Source organism: Xenopus laevis, chromosome 7S, assembly GCF_017654675.1.
Source record: "Xenopus laevis strain J_2021 chromosome 7S, Xenopus_laevis_v10.1, whole genome shotgun sequence".
NCBI classification, from domain to species: Eukaryota; Metazoa; Chordata; class Amphibia; order Anura; family Pipidae; genus Xenopus; species Xenopus laevis.
Window position 1 is genome coordinate 75,245,629 of NC_054384.1, and position 22,007 is coordinate 75,267,635.

A 22,007-nucleotide genomic window follows, 5' to 3' on the forward strand; every position below is an offset into this window, starting at 1 on the left:
TAACACTAACGGTTACCACCATCACTGATTGACCGGGCATGTGAGACCCCCACCAGCTAATGTTCATTTGGGTGCATATTCTCAACTTGGTCAAAAGTTCTTATACCACTGCTGTGGGGTCCAGTCCAGTTGCTTCTAATTGTGCGTAATTATTTATTAATTGATTTGAGGAGGACTGACTTCATTTGAATGTAGTATAAATGAAACATTTGTAGTATAAATCAAGACATTGTTTTCACAGTTAAAGTTACATAGATGATAATTTTCATTTTCTGCTATTATATTTACTGTGAGTAGCTGTCAGCCAAGATGTAGATAATTCTCATCCACAGATCAGATTTATGACCTGCAAACAGAGATGTATACCATGTCTCTAAGTGGAAGTTGGACATGCTGTGAAGGTTCTGGCAGCAAGGATACTTTATATGCTAAGCTAACTGATCACAATCAGCCATTGCAATATACTAGTTTTCTTTTTTTCAAGAGTTAGCACTTTGGGTATGAAAAAAGAATGACAAAAATGAGACACATAAGCACTAGACTGACATTGAGGAATACTTACATGATTGTAGTTCTGCTGTGTATTTACTGTGTGGTTTGGCACACAATGCAGACCACAGTTGAAACTTTTTTAATTTTTAGAGGGATGTTGTAGCTAATGACTTATACAGCTTAATGTATGTTGAATTTGTAGTTTAGACTTGCTTTACTGTGGTTCTCAGTAAAATCTTGATTGCATTTATTGTCTGTGTAGTTCATTCGTGCAGATTTCAGTGTGTGTTTCTTTCCTTGTAAAAAAAATGTTTTAGTATAAAGAGTTTAAACAGACACAGTCTAAAAACTAGTTCACAGCAGGGGCGATCCGCCAATGAGGCGAGCTGAGGCGCTCGCCTCAGGCGGCATCGCCAGCTAGGTTTCCAGGGGCGGCAAAAAGCCGCTCCTGGTGCCTTTAAGAGCCGAATTTCCGGTTTTTGAACCGGAAATTCGGCTTTACTAGGGCGAGAGAGCGCAATTGCGCTCTCCGCACTAGCGTTGCTGCCTCCCCCCCCGGAAATCGAATCGGGCTGGGGGGGGCGGCATTACTGGAGCCGCCTCAGGCGGCAATGCATACCGAAACGGCGCTGGTTCACAGCTCACTGGGATTATAGTTATGGTGAAAATACCATCATTTTTAAAAGTCTACAGTCAGTTTTAACCCCAAACTCTGAAAGCAGAAGGGGTCTAAGCTGACATAAGGTAGTAAATGGATACAAAAGATGAGACTGTATTAGGCAAAAATGTATATTTATGTGAGTGGGAGCATCATCTTTTTACACTTTAAACATCAGTTCTTCTAGAGTAAAGTGAACCCATTTCTATCCTCAACATTGCCTCCCCCTATGGGGCAACTCCTATCTAGAGCACTTTTCAGAATTACTAAAATACGAACACTGGCCAGACTATGGTATCAATGTTCTTAAAGACCTATTGCATAACAGAACCTTTAAAAGCTATGATCAAATCAAACTGACCAAAGCTGAAAACCCTCCAATTTTTTTGGCCTACCTACAACTACAGCATGCATTTCACCAACAAGTTCAACAACTGAAGCTAAACTATGTACCAACTGGAGTAGAGAGCATTCTCTGGGCCGTTGATCAGTGTAAACTGGTGACTAGGCTATACTGGTGTCTAATTGTGATGAAACCACCACCCTTCCAAGTTTCCTTTGATAAATGGAAGGCAGTTGTACCTGCCTGAACCCAGAGGCCCGGGTTGAGGCCACAGCCAAAGCATATGATTACCTTATTTCATCTAGAGACTAATACAGTTTAAAATCTTACATCAATTATACTGATTACCTGTACAATTAGCCAAATTCCATCAAGGGAACAGGGTGAACTGCCCAAGATGCCAAGAACCCAGCGCATCATAATATGGTCATGCCCCAACATTCAACGCTATTGGGGAAAATTTTGCGTGAACTACACTCCAAACTTAATTTCCCCAAAGTCATTTCCCAATTGGAATTATTGATGACATTTTCTCCAATAGCAATCAAAGAGCTATGTTAGGCACACTCCTATATTATGCACAGGAACTCCAACACTTAAGGAATGGAGAGAAACTGTAGCAACAGTACTGTCTCTTATTAAACTTACCTACTGGTCCAGAGGTTGTCCCCAAAAGTATAAAAATATTTGGCAACCATGGGAAGACACCTACACTTAAGGTACCAGAGACCTTAAACTCCATCACTGACACCCCACTGAGATACATTTGTGGATAAACAAATAATGAATGTGACTTTACTTTGAAGCTGGATTTATGCTTTTGTGACGTATGTAATATGCTACCACACCAATCTGCACTTCATGATATGTAATGTCATTCATTATATAGCTGTTTAAATAAAGCCTTTAAAAAACTAAGTTCTTCCAGCTGCAGGTCCTTGAGCTTCACCTGTGTTCCCCCATGAATACAGTGCTGCCTGCTTTTATCTGAGCTTTTTGCATGAGGGACAAGCATGAGGAGGGAAATAGGAGTTGCCCCCTCCAGTGCCCTAACTTGGAAGGGAATACAAGCAGGTGAAAAATATAAAGGGCTCCCGTACATGTCCTGTGGCACACAAAACGGATAGGGCTGCCTGTCGCCCACTATCACTGTGCTCTGCAGTGTTTCTGGGTTGTGCCTCGAAAGACGTGGTTCACAAGAGGCAAGAAGGTTCATGAGAAGAAAAACTTACTAAGAACAACACTCTTTTTTTTGTAACTTTTATTGAACACAATTATTTTGACAGAATGCAAAGTTTTCAGTTAGTACTCAGTATTTACAGCAGAGAGAATGGGAATAAAGTTGGTAGTCAATTTTTCACTTGGTAAAAACTTTTTTTTTAATGAGACAGAAGGCCCTAGAACTTGGGGATAGAGAGTAGGGATGTGAATGGAGGCACGTGATCCGCTAAAGACAAGATACCAGAGGTTAAAGCCAGGTCTCATTCAGTCATCTTATATATAAAACTGTCAACTAAAATCTCTTTACCCAAGCAATAAGCACACACCGTGTCACATTAAAAACAACACAAAAAGATCAAAAGAATGCTCTTTTGAAGATTGCAATGTGACTTGATTTTTTTAAAATAAATATACAGTGCCTAAATATTAGAACAATATATACTGTAGTACTTATACATGTTGTACTGTATGAATTTATCAGATGCAAGGAGGAGGTCTTGGTCCCTAATAGCAATGTGTTGACCACATGAAACATGGGACAAATTTCTGATATAATCGCTTTACTGCATCAGCCAATGGACAATGACTAAACAAAGAGAGGATGGAAGCCTACTGAAGCCTTCATTCAATGTGATTCCTTGCAACTCTGTGAGTTTTACATAAAAACAGGGTTTGCACCTTTGTGTTGATCTTTACATTTGTGTGGGGTGCATTACAGTAATACGATTCATAATGAGATGTTGGAAACCAATGACCTGACAGCATTTCAACTGCTCAACAGGCTGCATGAATCCTCCACTTCCATCCCATTCAAGAGATGACTTGAAACAATACATGGAACAACATGAAAGTACCTTTTTCACAGTTTAAATTTACTGAGCAATGTTCATAATTTGTCTCCCAATCCAAATCAGGCCTCTAGCCTATAGAATCCTTCCACCACCAACTCTATATTGATGCCTGTATCTGTGATACTATGACAAAAACACGTCACACTACTATACATTTACTGCGCACAACCTCATGGCAGAATGGTGATCCTGTTATAAAGAGCTTTTCTGATTTAAAAAGTAAAATATATCAACTGCCATAACAATAAGGATGAGGTTGGAATTCAACTAGCATGCCCTAAAAACATCTATGTGCATGTTTTAAATTTGGAAAATATAATTAGAATGTTAAAAAAATACATTTAGGCACTGTTTTCAGAAACCTTCCAACATTTTGTGGCAGGCACATTTTAACCGTTTTGGTGGTGAGGCAAAAATGTAACTGTAAAATGTGGACACTAATAAAGATTTTAAGATATTCATTTTTATCTCATCCTGGCACTGCTGATTTCTTGCTACCAAGATTGATTCAAACAAATGGGCAAGTACTTAAATGTAAAGCTTGCTAGCCACCCTACTTACTGTAAATAATTCTTGCTCTGCATTACCATTAAGTACATGGGAACCCCATGCAATATGGGAGAAATTTCCATGGGCAGCTTCATGCATCAACTGAGAATTACTCAAGAACAAAAAGAAAAACAACAAAGTCATTTCTCAAACGCCCAGGAAAAACAAGAAGAAGTCTTCAAACTTGTTCAATTTTTGTTCCAAAGGTACATTTGGATTCTATCTTTATGCAGCACACTCTTTTTATGATTCAGAAAGATTTGTACATTTGCCAAATCATTCTTTTATAGAAATAGCTATGGAGGTGAGGATGGGGGAGAAAAATAAGATGTAGGCAAAAATAATGGTTCAAAATGGACCTGGGATGTTTGCATGAGTTTTAGATGGTTGGAACACAGCAGAGTGCTGAGATAACAGCAGCTCTCTTTTAAAACTGATGCAATTTTTTTAAAAAAAAAAATTGTATTTTACAAGGTTTGTGGCAGTTATTCATATACTAATGGATACACAAACTCTAAAAGATCCTACAATTGCACTCATTTTCTGGCAGCCTCGGCCATTCAGGTCTATTATATGCCTTAATTTTCTATTTTCATTTATCTAATGGGAATATTACTAGGTTGATTATATAATAGTTTCTTGGTCTATTGTTTCCCCTTGCTTCTTAAGTGATGTTACAGACTCATCCTTCAGTTTCCAGGCAAAAATCTTCTTTGGCTCCCCCAAAATCTTAATGAAGATCTGTTTGGCACATATATTGAAAATGAGCATCAATAAAGAACTTCATTAGGACTTTAATATGCATGGGCCTACAGAAACTGCTGGGTCTACTGTTGCAATTGTTATGTTTACCACACCCACAAAGTGGGCACAGAACTTTCTGAAGGAAGCCACATCATACTCTATATACAGCTGTAAGTACACTACCTCTTGTAGCCATCTACATGTGATCTACCACCACCAAAGAAAGAAATATATTTGCTCCCACCAGGCCCCGACTGGCAATCTGTGAGTTCTGGCAAATGCCAGAGGGGCTGCTATAAGGTGCCAAAGAAAGTCAGTATTTAGTGGGCTGGTGGGGGCTGTTTGGGCCTCTGTGTACCTGAAATGTCAGGGCCTATTTTAAATCTCAGTCCGGACCTGGCTCCCACTCATATATTCTTGTGCAGGCAATAAGCTATGATCTCACACTTTTGTGTATATTTAAGGGAAAATAATTCATAGATAACTTCACTTACAAAAAAGGCATATGTTTCATTTTAGGAGGAAGATACTTATACGCAGAAGTTCCAAAGCTTGCTTTATTAATTCTCGTCTTACAAGATGGAGAGGTATAACAACCACTTCAGCATCTAATCAAATAACAAAGCACGAAAAATAAACTCACATCTGCATTATTTTTGCCTAACAGCCCAGCGTGAGCTCTATTCGAACAGGTGCAAATGATTTAGCATGGAGCAACCCAAAATTTGCTAAATAGCAGACCATTCTCCATCAAAATGTACAATAAATGAGATAGTAGACCAGGAATAGGCAAAGAATTCTGGGAGGTTTAGTTCAGCCTCAAACTGTTGATTCCCTGATTAGATACCCGAATTCAGTTTAAATGCAGAGATTGTTCGACTGTATAAGCTACATGTCTGTAATTTGACAGTATCATAGAATTGTAATCAGGAACAAACAATTGTAACCTTCCACTTTCCCCTCAAAACATCTCACAGCAAATCATGCATGCTGATGATAATCACATACATTTTTTTTACACATATATATATATACCACCAAGTCTAGTAAATATAAGACGAAAAAGTTACACAAGCCCTCATGAAAAACAAGACAAAAATAAACAAGCAAAATTAATAAAGAAAAAAAAAACGACCAAAAACAGAGTAATAAAAAAAGTAATAAAAAGCACGTCAGTAATATGAAAACAAATAAAAAGCTGCAATATACAATATAGTTTGGCAATCTAAAATGCACAGACCCATATGGTTATTCTCTTGTTGATTGTGGGTAGGACAGGTTTGCCTGAGACATTTACTGTGTATAGTTGCAGTATGTGTTAATAAATGGTGTAAGAGCCAAACAAGTGATAGTGTAAAACAGGAGGGAGGATTGGCTGTCATGAACTGACTTATTCACTCCAGAAAAGGAAGAGATGTCATATTGCCTTAACTGTGATACTTGTATGTTACTTGTAAACCAAATTGGTTTCCAGTAAATTAAAGAAAGGGTACAGAAGGGTGCTTGTTACATGTTACAACTAAAAAATAACTTTAGTTTTCTGCTGTGGACATGATAAATTGGAGGTAGGAAAACAAAGTGCCATTTTATTCTTAAACGTGAAGGCATTGAGTACATACACAATCACTACACCAACCTAATGCCGAGTATCTTTCCTATAGAGAGCCACTTAAATGTAGTTCTATGAAATATAAACTGTTATGGCAGCTTCTATGAAACACACAAGGTATCATTTCCAACGGTTCTAGAGAATTTGGCAAATATGGTCTTTTACTCCAAGGTGAATTAAGATGATGTTGAACTTTCACTGAATTTACAGAAATTCGTTGGGAGCAAGTCAACATGTTTCAAGTTACTCTACACCAGTTTTGAAATGATAAACACTCTAATAAAGACAATGCATCTAGAGTTTGGTCCATCTTCTCTGACATCCATACTAGCTGGTAAACAATTCCCCACTCCTGCTACATAACTATGTACTTCTTCATTTACAATCCCAGTCTTGTGGCCATGAACATCATTCAAATTAGTATTGCCGTTCTTTAAGCTCTTTTATCTCATGGAAGTATCTGAGTTTGATGTCCTTAGGCACACAGCACACCAATGGTTTTCTCCCCAGCAGAGAAAAACGACCTGGGCTGCCTACATTTAATATGAATGGCACTGCTAATGGGAGGCAGATGTCAGCCTGTAAATGTTGTCATTAGCCTTACAGGTATGAAACTCTATCTTTTTTCCTTTACACTTTTTAACAAAAAATATAGAGCTAATTATACAGTGATGCTGTGTGATAGTTCATACTATGAATTCTAAGTTTATATTACTGTATAAAAATTTATATTACTGTATAAAAAAAGAAAGGAAAAAAAAAAACACAGGAGGAGGTCAGGTGCAATGAAGCACAATGGAGCAAATGGTAGAACACACAAATGACTGACATGGGAGTTCCGCAAGTTCTGAGATGAATTAATAGTGCAATTGTAAATCATAATATTGTGAACTGGAATGATTCAGGTACCAAAACAAACACACAAATCTGGACAACAGAATTCAAAGTGGCTGCTTCTATAGTTCTGCACTGAAATCTGCCTCATTGCTGTTATTTAAAAGCATACTTAGTCTTTTATCTGTCCACACATTTATGTTAAAGGTTTAGCATCAACTCTGTGCAACACATTGCTTAGCAATTCCCAGTTTGAAAATCTTAGTGCACACATGCATTTTGTGGGAAGATTTCTTCCTTCCTTACACATCAGTGCTCCATACCACAGTAAAAAGCAAATAATTGAGGACAAGTCATTTCAAATGGTAAAGTCCATCATTTTATCATTCTTTAAAACACTTCTCTACTAGACATGGAGCCAGCTAGAGAAATGTGTCTAGAGACAAGAAATTGCAGGCCAGTCGTATATCCCATCACCCAAACTTTCAGGACAAATACAACAACGAATAACTTATTTTTTTCTCTTCATTTTTATTTACCTACTAAGTGGATGCACTTGAAGATGATGTTTTAAATACAAACTCTTCCTGTGTGTATGTAGGGTATGAATACGTTGTAAAACAGGTTCAGCGCAATGTTTTTCGACCTGGCTTCTTGATGGTAAATATTCGCTAAAGAACACAGTGGTGCATAGTTGCCGTTCTGATGGGCGCTGCGTGGGGCTTTATTGATCTAATTTCCCCCTTTTGTTTTTTAAAAAATGCATTAGCACAATAGATGAACCCTTTCTACAATCTCACAAAAACAAAATGGATTTCATAGAAAAATAAAATAACAACAAAGGCCAAGATTGAAAGGAATGATGAAGTGTGTGTACCTCATTCTTTAAATGGCTAGCATGAGGCTCTTCAGACATATTTTTTTAGTAGCCACTGACCATTCCCCAATAACGCCCACCCCCTAAATCTAAGGACAAATCATGCTTTGCTCTCATTCGCATTTGTTTGAGTGGCTTCATTGGGGACTGTTTTGACTTCTGCTGGGGTGCTCTTGACATCTATTTCCTCTGGCTTTGACTTTTCTTCTACTTGGGTCTTCCTGTAAACAAGAGATAAAGACGGTAAGAACAAATATGCGATGAAGTCAACAAACACATGGGTTTATTAAACACTAAGGTCTTGTGTAGTAATGTACCTGCATAGTACAAAGGGACAACTTAAATTAATATGAAAACACTACTCGTTGGTTGACTTCCCAAACAAAAAGATGATTAATGGCTTATTTTACAATACAGATATGGAACCGGTTATCCAGAACTCTCGGGACCTGGGGTTTTCCGGATAATGGATCTTTCCATAATCTGGATTTTCATTCCTTAAATCTACTAGAAAATCATGTAAACATTACATAAACCCAATAGGTTGGGTTTTCTTCCAATAAGGATTATAATTATATCTTAGTTTGAATCAAATACTAGGGCATCGGAGTTCATGGGCACCATCTTCTTTTCTTCAGTAGGCTTCAGGAATAGAGCAGCGTTACGGCGCATGCACAGTTGGAGCAATGTTCTGTGACAACTGCGCATGTCACGGAAATAGCCAAAGGGAAGAAGACACGAAGATTACCGAAGAGCCTAAACATGGCGCCCATGAACTCCGATGCCCAGAATCTGCACAGAGGGGCAAGTAAATAGTTAGGGGCATTTACCCACGGTACCACCTAGGCTGGGGGAGCAGGGATGGGTGTCTATGTACGGTAGGGGGATAGTGTTTTTTTTATCAAGGGTTTACTTCTCCTTTAAGGGGACATAAACCTTCCACATCAATATTTCTCCACTAGGTTATAACTCCCAGTATTCTCCAGCATGTTATCAAGTGAACATATAACAACCAATACACAATAAAACCGTCTGCATGTACTCTACTAAAAATTCTGTCTAGCTCATTCACATTGGACTGTTGATTCCATGGAATTGTAGCAGAAGGCTGCTCTTTATCTGCCATTCTGAAATGTAATGACATAAAGGAAACTTGCAGAGAAATCTCACTATTGTAGATAATGTACAAGTAGGGGTAATTTGTATTGGAGAATTTGATTGAATCTGTAGTGGAGTTTGGGATGTCCACTTTGGAAAGCTAGGAGGGTAACAATAGTCAGTATACTTTTGGGGCATTAGTTCCATTTTAGTATACAAATATCATTCTCCTAAGGATATTATTTTTTCTCTTTTTGGGTTGACTCCTTTCTAATTTACTCTTCATAATAGAGGCTCCGTGACTGAAATGTACTTAAAGTCTGGTTTGCTCATGCTTGTGGAGGTAAAATACAAAGCCACACCAGTTTTTGGCAAGCACACCCTAAACTTTGACAGATGTGCTAACATAATATATTTGGTAAATATTAAACATTACAATAATCTCCAAAATGTATACCACAATTTAGAGAAAAGTGGATTTTGTGCTTAGTACTCTATTAGTAACTCTGAACCAACAACTCCCAGCCTCCCCTCAATAGACCATTAGGTATACTTGTAATTATAGTCTAACTGCAGTTACAGGGTAACATTAAAGGGTATTTGGAGGGAAAAACAATCTCTGAGATGTATGACTAGCTGTAATATTTAACCCTTTGCCAGCCAGCAACATAGGTGCTCCATCAAGCTATGGGAAAAACACTATTAACAGACTATAACTATTAAAATACTTTTTTGTTCCCTTAACCTGGACATTGCAGCATCAAGAGGGTTAAAGGAGAACTACTGGGATTACAAAATCTGATATAAGTTTCCTTTTATGGAAATAATATAGTTTATACAAAATTCTAATTATTTAAAAATAATCAAGATACTCTTTAGTATCCTTCTCAGAAACCGTTCATTAAATGTATCATTGGTAAGTGCTCCTTTTGTCTAGAAGATATATTACAGCTGTGTTTCCAAATAACTGACTCTGACCCAAAGCATGAAGAGAGACAGATTGCTGGGATTTCACAAATGGTACAGAATAATTAACTTAGTTAATTATGAAATGTTACTTAAAACACCCAATGATAAATAAAATAGGCATAAGTAGAAAATAATATACACCACAGTTCCCATTTTTTATACATAATACATGTCATGTGTTCTAACCTATTCTTGTAATTTAAAGTCTGTGTAGAATCCCTGTATAGTTCGAAACTCAAGGTTATTTTAGCTCTGCTACAACACTTTTTTAATATGAAAAAGCAACAATGTGTACTGTGTACTGAATTATTTCTGAATTATTTCTAGATGTACTGTGCAGCAGATGGACTTGCAGCTATAACAGATAACCAGTTACTGGGAATTCCAGAATAATCCAGGGATAGAAGGGTGAAGCATAAATCAAAGACGTACTAAAAAAAAAATAATTTCGATTAGTAGACAAACAATAAACAAAATAGATAAAAAAAAACCCCACAAATTAGAAGTCATGACAACATAATATACAACCAAGAAAAGATTAAGAGAGGCCATACTCGGTCTTTGCGGAATCAAGCGGTACAGAGGTGTCTGCAGTGGAAGAAACCAGCTCAGAAGCTTTCCCACTAGCCACAGCGGTAGGAGTAGCAGTTCCAAGAGCTGCAAAAACATCTTTTGCAAGGTCAATTTCTGGAGTCTTGAAGGTCCCCCCATCAATTTGAAAGTCCTCGTCCTGGAGGGGTTTTGTGTTGCTGAGGGAAGCAGACTCATCCTTGGTGGCCTCTGTTGGACTTTTCACAGTACTGGGCTGTGCTGCTTCCTTTTCTGGGCTTTTGGTACCTGATTGTTCCTGCTTTACCTGCTTTGGCTCAGGAGTAGGTGGGGGGCTAGCAGCATTTGGAGGAACTGTGGTGACAGGTTTAATGATGACTGTGGGAGGTTCAGCTGCACTAGTGGCAGCACTGGGATTCAGTGGTCCTGCTTGGTTAGCTACAACTTTAGATGGATTGTTAGTAGGCGTGTCACTAAGATCCACAAGAGGGGCAACTTTTGGGGAAGAAGTTGGCGGAGGTGAAGAAGTAGTAGGCGCCTCTGCTTTGGAAGGAGTAGCCTGTTTAGACTGTATTGTGTTAGAATCAGGAGCAGTAGTTGGCGGAGGGGCAGTGCTAGAAGTTAAAGTGGTGGTTTCACTGGTGGGGCTATTTTGGGCTGTAGCAAAAGTTTCTGTAATAGTATCAGAGTTAGTTGTGACGGTGGTGACAGAAGGTAGCATGTCCTCAACAGCAGCTGGGTGCCTGTGAGATGCACAGGAGCAGAAAGAGAAAGAACAGACAATGAAGAAAACAAGTGACAGAGAGGCAAGGAAGCACAAAGTGCACATGCTTCTGACAGGAATGCACATTGTTATACATTAAAAGGTACTAGAAAGCTGATTACTTATTAAGACACATAAACATATGTTATTATTAATTGTAAATGGCAAGCATGAAAGAAAAGCATGTTATTTTTTTGTTAGTACAATAATAATACATTCTACAAATATATAACAGTGAAAATAAGCTCAATAAAGGAAGATTAAATGAGCTTTATTTGCTTGTTATAAACTTGGCTTCTACACAGTCTTCACTATCCGTCCCTCCCTTTCCTGTTATCTCTCTAAGTGCATGTCATTTGTATTGTATTAGGGGGTTATTTATCAAAGGTCGAATTTCGAAACAATGTGAATTTTTTTTGTACTCACAACTTAAATGAGAGTTATTTATGAAAAAAACTTGAATGTCTAACATTCGATCAAAAGGGAATGACAAATCGAGGTTTCCTCCGAAAAAAACTCGAATGTCAGGAAGGCTATTAACATCTTCTAACTGTTTCCAGGGATGAGATGTGATAAATCTCACATTTGAATTCAAATTCGAGTTGGTTGTTTCATATTAGAATTTGTGAGTTTTGACCAAAAAAAATTTGAAAAATTGAATTCGAATTTACGATACATTAGTAAATTTGCCCCTTAATGTCAATCGTGTTGCTAAAGCTACATTACATACTTTATCAGAAATATAAACCTCATCTACAAGTTTTAGCGTAAACTTTGCATTTATATTGACTTCAAATTAGCATGCACCAAATGCAGAATTTAGCCAAATACTAGCACTTTTTTAAATATTTAGATTCAACTAAATCCTCACAGTTCAGCCAAACCGATTCCAGTTACATTCGAGTGGGCAACAGGGGTGAACACTCTCAATTGACACATTCAGCCAATGCTGTGCTCTAGGGAAACAGGGGAGTGCTTACTCCAACTGTCTACTGCAACCAAAGACTAAAGTGAGAGCCAGGGAAATTGACAAATGAATGCAGCCTGGAAGGGGCCTCAGAGTGGAAAGCTGCTTCATTAAGCCTTTGGAGAGTTGTGATTTGAAGTGTTTACCAAAACAAACACCCAAAATGATAATTGAAAACGTAAATGTATTCTTGCTGAGTGATCTTCGTATGTGGCCAGAATGCTGGCAGCGCCACATCCTTTCTCTAACAGAACCCTAACCAAATGGGAGAAGCAGCACCTGTTCCTGTAAGGTTACTGTTCTGTTAGTTTAAGGATCTTGGAGGAAAGACTGTGCTCTAGGGAAGTATCTTAGTATGAATTTCTTGTGTTCTAAGAACCCTTTAAATCAGGTGTGGTAAAAATGCAGGAACATCAAGAAAAGCATACAAACTTTAGTTGAGTGAAGGGTATATAGTGGAATGATTTAGTTGTTATTTAGTTGTTCCTGTTTCCCTCGTTTTATTATTTTTCTTTTTTTCAAGGAAACAGAAACATATTAGGGGTTATTGACTGTAGCCGGGGGCGCACGTGCACTAGGGGCACAACAGTGCTCATTAGTGATGTGGGGGTCAGGAAAAACTTTGCCATTGTAGGGCCTCATCTGCATCATCTTGCTCTGTACACTACTTCTATACGTTGCCTATAGTTTCAAGACATGGAGCGGTAGAGGAGTGGACTTCGTCAGTCTGACCTGCACCCAATCCTAATCCCCAATGGTTGGCCAAATTTCAAACCAAACACACCCAACTGGTGTCAACCCACAGATTACTGCTGGTTTTGCATCAACCTGCACATCACTAGTGCTCACGTAGAAAGCACTTACACCTCCAGGTCTGCTGCTGTCTAAAAAAATAAAAAAAACATCTGACACTATGCAGAGAGCAGCATCAGGAGGGGAAAAATAACCTTAACACCTGTCTGAAGATGTTCCCTAACTTGCATGTTTAAATGACACACAAGTTATGGGCAGGTGGGGGGATGACCCACAGGGCAGGTTGCAGGTGTGTGGCAAGTTAGACAATGCAAACAGAAATTCTTGCAAAAAAATTGCCTTTTTTCACTACATCTTGCACTATATTGTATATGACCTATGTTGTATCTCTGAAAATTGAACTAAAATATCCAGTGTTTCCACTATTAAAAATCAAAACAATCCCCCATATGTATTAAATGGTGCTATGTTGGCACACGTTTCCCGTATTGACCAATGAGATGTTTATTTCCAACAAGTGACTAGTAAATTTTACCATCTGGGTACAGCACCTAGGTAAACTGATTATATTTTATTACATATCTCCACATTTATTTAATATATTTGGATCCAACAGATGGAGTGCTCCATAATCATGAGGATGTTGCTCTGACTAAGGGAAATGGAAAACTATACCCCCAAAATGAACACTTAAGCAACAGATAGTTTATATCAAATTAAGTGACATATTAAAGAATATTACCATACTGAAATATATATAAGAGAAAATATTGCCCTTTTAATCTCTTGACTTGAACCCCCATTTCGTGATGGTCTGTGTGCTGCCTCAGAGATCACCTGACCAGAAATACTGCAACTCTAACTGTAACAGGAAGAAGTGTGGAAGCAAAAGACAGAACTCTGTCCGATAAGAAGTATCGTGTGTTTGGTTTGTTTTTTTTGTTTGTGCACAGTGAATCGTACGATCCCAGGGGGCGGCCCATTTTTTTTAAAATGGCAATTTTCTATTTATGATTACCCAATGGCACATACTACTAAAAAAGTACATTATTATGAAAATGGTTTGTTTACATGAAGCTGGGTTTTACATATGAGCTGTTTTATGTAATATTTTTTTATAGAGACCTACATTGTTTGGGGGTATAGTTTTCCTTTAAAGGAGAACTAAAGCTTAACTAAAGAAGTAGGCTAGAAATGTTGTACATTATGTTTTGGGTTTCTCTACCAGCCCAAGGCAACCACAGCCATTTAGCAATAAAGATCTGTGTCTCCAAAGATGCCCCAGTAGCTCCCCATCTTCTTTTCTGATGATTCACTGCACATGCTCTGTGCTGCTGTCACTTACTCAATCACAATATACTGTATATACAGAATAAATAAAAGCCACAATATAAGGCTGATTAGTAGTTAATACAGATAATTACTACATGCCAGCTCAGAAATCACTGTTACTAGCATCAGAATTTAATAAATCAGCCTTGTATTATCTCACCAGCCCTTTAGCGTGGTGGAACACAGGTGATGCACAGCGACAAATCTCTACTGCGGGCGACTAATCTTCCAAATGGCATACGTATCGCTCAAAGTTTCCTCGTAAGCCATCTTCAGGCGACTTTAGAAAACAAAGCGATATGTATGCCGGTGGGAAGGCATTTGGGGAGAATAGTTGCCCGCAGTAGAGAAGATTTGTAGCTGGGTGACTAATCTCCCTGTGTGCCACCTCCCTTAACATCCACAGTATAAGGGAATGGGGCAACGGCATGATTCCATACTGATGCTTTCACTTCCCGTACCTCACTGCACAAAAATTAATGGAAGGGGGTTTAGTGTAATAACCCCTGTGCTAATTGCTAACTAAAGTACTTTAAACGCACCAGCACGCTATTATTTCAATGCTGTCATGCACTGTTTTATATAGGCAATACAGGTATGGGACCTGTTATCCAGAATGCGCAGGACCTGGGGTTTACCGGATAACAGATCTTTCCATAATTTGGGTCTTAATGCCTTAAGTCTACTAGAAATTCATGTAAACATTAAATAAACCCAATAGGCTGGTTTTGCTTCCAGTAAGGATTAAATTATATCTTAGTTGGGATCAAGTACAAGCTACTGTTTTCTTATTACAGAGAAAAAGGAATTCATTTTTAAAAATTTGGATTATTTGGATAAAATGGAGTCTATGGGAGCCATTCCGTAATTCGAAGCTTTCTGGATATCGGGTTTCCGGATAAGGGATCCTATACCTGTACAGTACTTTGATCATTGCTTTGAACTAAAACTCGATGACTTTTTTGGATTTTTTCACTGCTTTAGAAATATACTTCTGATAGTTCTCACTTAAGAAAAAAAAACAGGGATTAAAAGGGTGACTAAGTATAAAGTAATGGAAAATATCGCTGCAAATGGATTTTTAATGAAGCAGTGACATAATGTGGGGTTGCAAGAAATGCGAATGAGAAATGATACACAGCTTGCTTGCTTTCTGCATAATGTAACAGTTGTGCAGAGTGAAGAATGAGGGATTATTCTCATCAGTTATGATCATGCTGCCTAATTCATAACAATGATTATTGCATTTTCCATAACAACTTAGTTACGGTAAATACTACCATTGATTTTTTCCCCTGTGATATTAGTCAATGTCCTATAACTAGAACGCAGTGGGTTTATATTTATATGTTTAAACACACTCGGAAGGGGAAGGGGGTGATACCAGAGTAAGTAGGAACAACTAGCCATTTTATAAGAGCTTTACATACAAACAGTCCTGATTTATTTTTAAATATTTCTTATAACACCGCTTCAACTAGAATGAAATCCATCCTTTATGGAGAATAACATGTTTCCCATACTTATTGTTGAAATGACTTGAACAAGACTATCCTGATACCAAGAAGAGTCAAACCTACTCAGGTTCTGTCAATGGAGTAGTCTCATTGGGCTCTATCTGGTTGCTTCCATCATGGTTTGGCGTTCTCTCTTCTTCTGTTCGTACCTCTACAATAGGCTCTTTAGACTCATCTTTTCTGTAAAAACAAGATATGTATTGATTTCAAGTATCCCCAACATTTTCTACATCTATTCAAAGATATTAATTTTCCTATAATATAACAGGTTACATATAAAAAGACAAATGAATCTTGTCAGTGCCTCAACATTTTATTATGCATTAAGCACTGGTATTTGAGTGACTTTTATAAATGTGCAGGGCAGGATGCAAAGTTCAACAAAAGCAGACGCAATGCACAATGCACAATGCATGTTTTTTGCACTTTGCACCGTGACTCTGTATGTAGGAAAAATGCTGCAGGTCTCTGTGCCCAAATACAGAGACCTGAGTTCACCACACAAATACAGCACTGCCTGGGTTCAGCACTGATGTATTCATGAAGTGAGGGAAGGGGGGAAGCAGTAGTGATGTGTAGGCCAGCCCAATACCCGCAGGACCTGGGTCGAGCTCAGGTCCGGACTGAGAATTAAAATAGGCCTTGCCATTTCAGTTACACAGAGGCCCAATCAGCCCACAAAGATGCCCAAACAGCTCTTCTGCCTGCTCTCCTGCAGCTTCCGATTTTATAGGTGTTTATAGGTGTGCGCCTGCCTGTCCTGCCCCTTTTGTGACATCATCATCAGGACAGGTCTATAAAAGGAAGCCAGAAGTTGGGTGTAGGCATGGATCGGGAGCACGCAGGTCGGGGGCCAGATGAGGGTTGAGTTATTCTCGACAGGCACATCACTAGGAAGCAGGTAAATGAATCCATTCTAAACACCTACCAGTCCTCTAACTTGCATGTCAGATTTGCAAGTTATTGTGCACCAGGAGCCAAACCCCATACCAAGGTGCTCTTTGAATAAGCGCTAACAAGTGCTTTTCAACTTTAATTTTTATAATAATTAGGTTTTTATTTTAGAGCTTCAGAATATATTTATGATAAAGTTGGTTCACCTTTAAAGGGGAACTCCACACAAACATAACTTAAGCTTTTTGAAAAGTAAACATAATTTCAAGCAAATTTGCAATATACATCAATTAAAAAATATGCAGACTTTTCATGATTTTTAATGGTTTGGAACAGTTCCCTAAGCCTAGCCCCCTGCTCTCCCGCTGATCTGTCTGACTACTTTTTTGAGCTGGCTGACTACTGTTACTTTGTATCAGCAGCCAACTGTCCTCAGCCTGTCTCTTCCAAACCCCACAATTCCCTGCACACGTGATTTCAATAAGGAACGGAACATCACAGTGCAATGCATTGTGGGTTATGTAGTTCATGCTGTCTGTAAGTTGTGGAGAAGTTGTTACAATTTGTAACATCAGTGTTTAGTCCCTCCTTCCCTGCCAAGATTTCAAATGATGCAGAAAGAGAAGGAGTGGTAAACAGCTGGATTTCAGCATAGAAAATGCCATTTATTCTTACTTTTTGAAGGAACAGGTAACTGTGATGGGTATTTTAGGGGTTTCTGTGTTATGGGGGCCTCTTTATCAAATTTTGGTTTGTAGGCCGGAGTTCCCCTTTAAGTTAACTTTTAGGGGCACATTTACTAAGGGTCGAATTTCGAAGTTAAAAAACTTCAAAATTCAACGGCTGTTTTCGTGCGAAGTAAAAATCGTTTGATCAAACGATTTAATCCTTCGAGTCGAACAATTCGAAGGATTGTACAAAAAAAACCTTTGACTTCTAAAAACTTAGCCAAAGACTCAGAGAGGTATATATTAGACTTAGAGAGGTGTATATTAGGTGGTCCCCCACAGGCTAAACAGCAATTCGGCAGGTTTAAGGTGGTGAAGTGTCGAAGTTTTGAAAGAGACAGTACTTCGATTTTCGAATGGTCGAATTCAAATCGAATTTTGGCCTATTCGATGGTTGAAGTACTGAAAAATTACTTCGAAATTTGAAGTTTTTGAATCCTAAAATTCACTTCAACCCTTAGTAAATGGGCCCCTTAGTACAGTATATTATAGAATGCTGTATTCCTAGCAACTTTGTAATTGTTTTTCATTATTCTTTTTTTTATAGTTTCTGAAGTTATTTGCCCACCTCTTCTGCCTCTTCTAATTTTCTAAATGCGGGTCACTGACACAGCAGCCAAAACAATGTTGCTCTGTGAGGCTATAGTTTTATTGCTATTGTTACTTTATTTTTACTCATCTCTCTATACAGGCCCATCCTATTCATTGCTAGGGTAAATAACACCCAAACACCCAAATAGATGAGTAAATAGCTAAGTGGAGAGCTGCTCAACAAAAAGCTAAATAACCGAAAAACTATATATAAAAAAAAATGGAGACCAATTGCAAATTGTCTTAATACCTCACAGTAAAAGTTAATTCATAGGTGGACTATCTCTTTAAACTTGTCTTTCAACAAAAACAGGTTAGAAGAATTACTGGTGTAAAATGAGTAAAGGGTATCTTGTTTCCATGGAACCACTTCCCTGAAAACCCAGAATTAACTACACCGATGAACAAACTAAAAAGTAACAGTAATAGTGGTGTATAGTTGGACTTTGATCAGTATTTATTGTGGTTGTGATTTAAAACCCAATTTTCACCCTAGGGTATTCCATGGCAACAGAAATTTTACAAGTGACATTTGGTTTACTGTAAAAAAAAACTGTTTTGAAAATACATAAAAATGCACCTAAAACAGCTGCAAAACTCAGTTCTCTTTGAAAAAAACAGCTCAACCAAGCTGTTACTAAATTCACAAGTCATAAGTTCAGAAGTCAGGGGAAGTCTAGAGTAAAACTGTTATGACCAAATCACACATTAAAGATAATAATTAATCACAGAAGTTGGGATGCAATAATTGGAAAGGTGTTGAAATGTTTTGAATGCTTTAGTATGGCTTTGGTTTATCCCGATTGATTATGGCACTCCCAAGGTTTATGGTTCAATTGACGTAATGGTCAGTACAATAAATGTTGCTCATTCCTAAAATATTACTTCTAAGGAGCCTTAAAAGAAGTATGCTTTATACGTTCATATCAAGGGGTTTGTGTAAATCTTCCCAAGAGTCGGTCTGCCATGTTATTCCCTAACACCGCTTGGAAAGGGGTGGTTAAAAAGGCAATTACTTACGAAAAAGCTGCTTTCCCCTCCTCAATGTCTTTGCCTTTGGCACCAGGTCCGGCTTTCCCGCAGAAGTTAACGGCGATACACATAAGCAGGCCACATTTGTTCAGGAAAAAGCAGGTCACATCCACAACCACCAGTAGAAGAACAAAGATGACAATAAGTATGCCAACGATTGCTCCTGTTCCCAAACCAGTGCCGGCACTTGCGGTGGCTTTAAAAGGAAAATGGGATCATGGTTAGTTTCAAGCTATTACAAATGGCAAACCACCAAACAGCCAGATTATTTATTATTAGGGTCATTTACAAAAGTAAAAAACAGGGTGCAAAGTGCAAATACAGAGGCCCTGCTCTGCACTTTTGCAGGTCTCTGCTCTCTAAAATAAAGTGCAGAGAACTTTGCGTGCCCCATGAATACAGTGCTGCCTGCTCAGTATTCACGAGGGGAAGCCATAGGAGAGAAACAAAGGTGGAGGGGAAGCATGTAGGCTTTAGCTCCCCTTATTGCACTTGCATCTGGGACCATAGTAAGTTACCCCTATTGTACATGGCAAGTGTGAGCGTCGTGCATTTGTCTACAGCTGTATTTTAATTTTAGTTAACACAGCATTTGTAATGTTAACTGTTAACTGAAGACAATTACAAGCACCCCATTGCCTTAAACACACAGCTAATGAAAAATGTATTTTTCCAAGTCCATAAATCAGCTTCCTCTATTATAAGTTCAGAAAGTGTCTGGTGACCACAGATAAGAGTAAAAGGGCCTGATGTAGCCACCGAACACCAGTTTATCATGTCATTGCTAAAGCATCACTAACAATGCAATGGTATGCAAACCCCACAACACTATCAACAAATGAACCAAAGTTGTTATATTATTGATGTTGGCCTTCACAATGAATTTGAAGCAGCGTTTCTAGTTAAATCTGCCAACCTACAATAAGGAAGGATGGTTGATGAGTAACCATTTTCAACACACTGGTTTGGCTTCTCTGCAACCAAATGTTATGCAGCAGAACTAATCACTAATACGCCATGCGGCATGCATTTGTTATGGTGTTCGTTTACACCTAACATTGAATATTTCAGAAAAAATACCCATAAGAAATCCAGAAGTTTCAGGGATTATTAGCAATTGGTAAGGTGTGCAGAACACAGAAAGACAAAAATGTAACATGCATCGGAGCAGATATCTATGGCATAGCAATGTTTTAGGGGTTTATTTCTAAGGCGATGGAAACCCTAAGCAGCAAGCAGGCTATTTTCTGTTTATTCAAAAAGATTAGTAAAACATCTTTATTTATTTCAATGTCAACCTGATGTTCTTTGTGATGCTTCCAAAGTCTAGAGGAAATTGCTCCAGTCTTAGGCGGTAAAGCCAGTGAGCTTTAATATCTAGTAACTCTCTTTTTCTTGTTTTGCTCCATGTAGGAAAGGTCTTCTAACTAATGATTATACATATGTTATACCATAAAGTTTGACTAATGTGCAGTTGCCATGAAATCACTTACTTGTGCATTTATTTATTTATATAGATATACCATGCTTAACCACCACATTTCTGAGATGCACATGCACTCTAATACCTGACTCCAATCTGTGAGATACTGACATTGCAATTAAGGCTTTTCAGCTCTGTAACAACACATTGTTAGAAAAGATCTTTTCCACTAACTGTTATTCAATGTACAAACCAGATTTTCTTTCTTCAAGTTGCTCAGGCCAGAAACTCTCCAAATCGTGTTGACCCAAACACCCTTTTTAATTTTCCCCTCCAGAGTGTAAAGAAGCACCAGATGTGAAGGGCAATGGGTTGATTAATGATGTCTGAAAGGAGGATTTTCCAGAATAAAACGGACAACATATAGTAAAAAAGTTTGCCGATGCAAAATGGTACAAAAAAAAAAAAATTGCCAATCCCTATTACTGACTTATATTTTTCATTCTTTATCAATTTATCGCATTTATTTATTAGCCTTATTTATAAAATATTTCTATTTATATATTTATCAAATTTGAATTAAAAAAGTCAGATCGGGGACAAACACGAAAAAAATCAAGCGAAAATCTGAATCGTACAATTTTTTCTGAGTTTTTTCCTGAATCACTTGATTTTCTGGGGGGGTTTTCCCTACAGTTTTCGAATTTTTGCCTGAAAGAGATAGATTTCCAGGCTAATTCCAGCACAGACCACAGAAACTTCCAAATAGGATAGGGACCTCTCCCATTGACTTATATACAACCTCAATAGGCCTGAGATGTCGGATTTTCAGATTCTGACTTGTTCCATCCTCGGGGTATTATAAATCTCAAAAAATTCAAGTTTATTTTTCCACTAAAAATTCAGATTTTATAGTAATAAAAACTAGAATTTTTTCGGTTTTTGGCAATCGGACTTTATTAAATAACCCCCAAAATGTCTCACCAATATAAATATGTAGCTGTTGCTCCAATACAGCCATGTATCACTGAAATATGCATCAAACCCCAGAAAATCTTGAAGGAGTTAAAGAATAATATTTAGTTGAAAGATGTGTATTCATTAATAACTTATGTGCATTTTACCTATCTGGATAAAACCTTGAGGTGCTTTTTCTTTCTATAAATTGCCCCATGTTCCTAGATGTTTTTACTATAGTTTGATTTCCTTATAG

At 38.0% G+C, this 22,007-nt stretch overlaps 1 protein-coding gene across 12 annotated transcripts in view; it reads right to left on the reverse strand.

Annotated features, from left to right (window-relative positions):
- Positions 1 to 5,401: 5,401 nt before the first annotated feature.
- The window catches only part of ncam1.S (neural cell adhesion molecule 1 S homeolog), a 146,044-nt gene continuing 129,438 nt past the window's right edge, over positions 5,402 to 22,007 (reverse strand). For 6 of the 12 annotated variants that reach the window (XM_041570415.1, XM_018226844.2, XM_018226846.2 and 3 more), the window contains 4 exons: positions 19,360 to 19,567; positions 16,190 to 16,306; positions 10,800 to 11,537; positions 5,402 to 8,399 (listed from right to left, as the gene is read on the reverse strand). In XM_041570415.1, the coding sequence (XP_041426349.1) occupies positions 8,279 to 8,399; positions 10,800 to 11,537; positions 16,190 to 16,306; positions 19,360 to 19,567 (1,184 nt within the window). In that variant the 3' untranslated portion in view covers positions 5,402 to 8,278. 12 annotated transcript variants of the gene reach the window in all.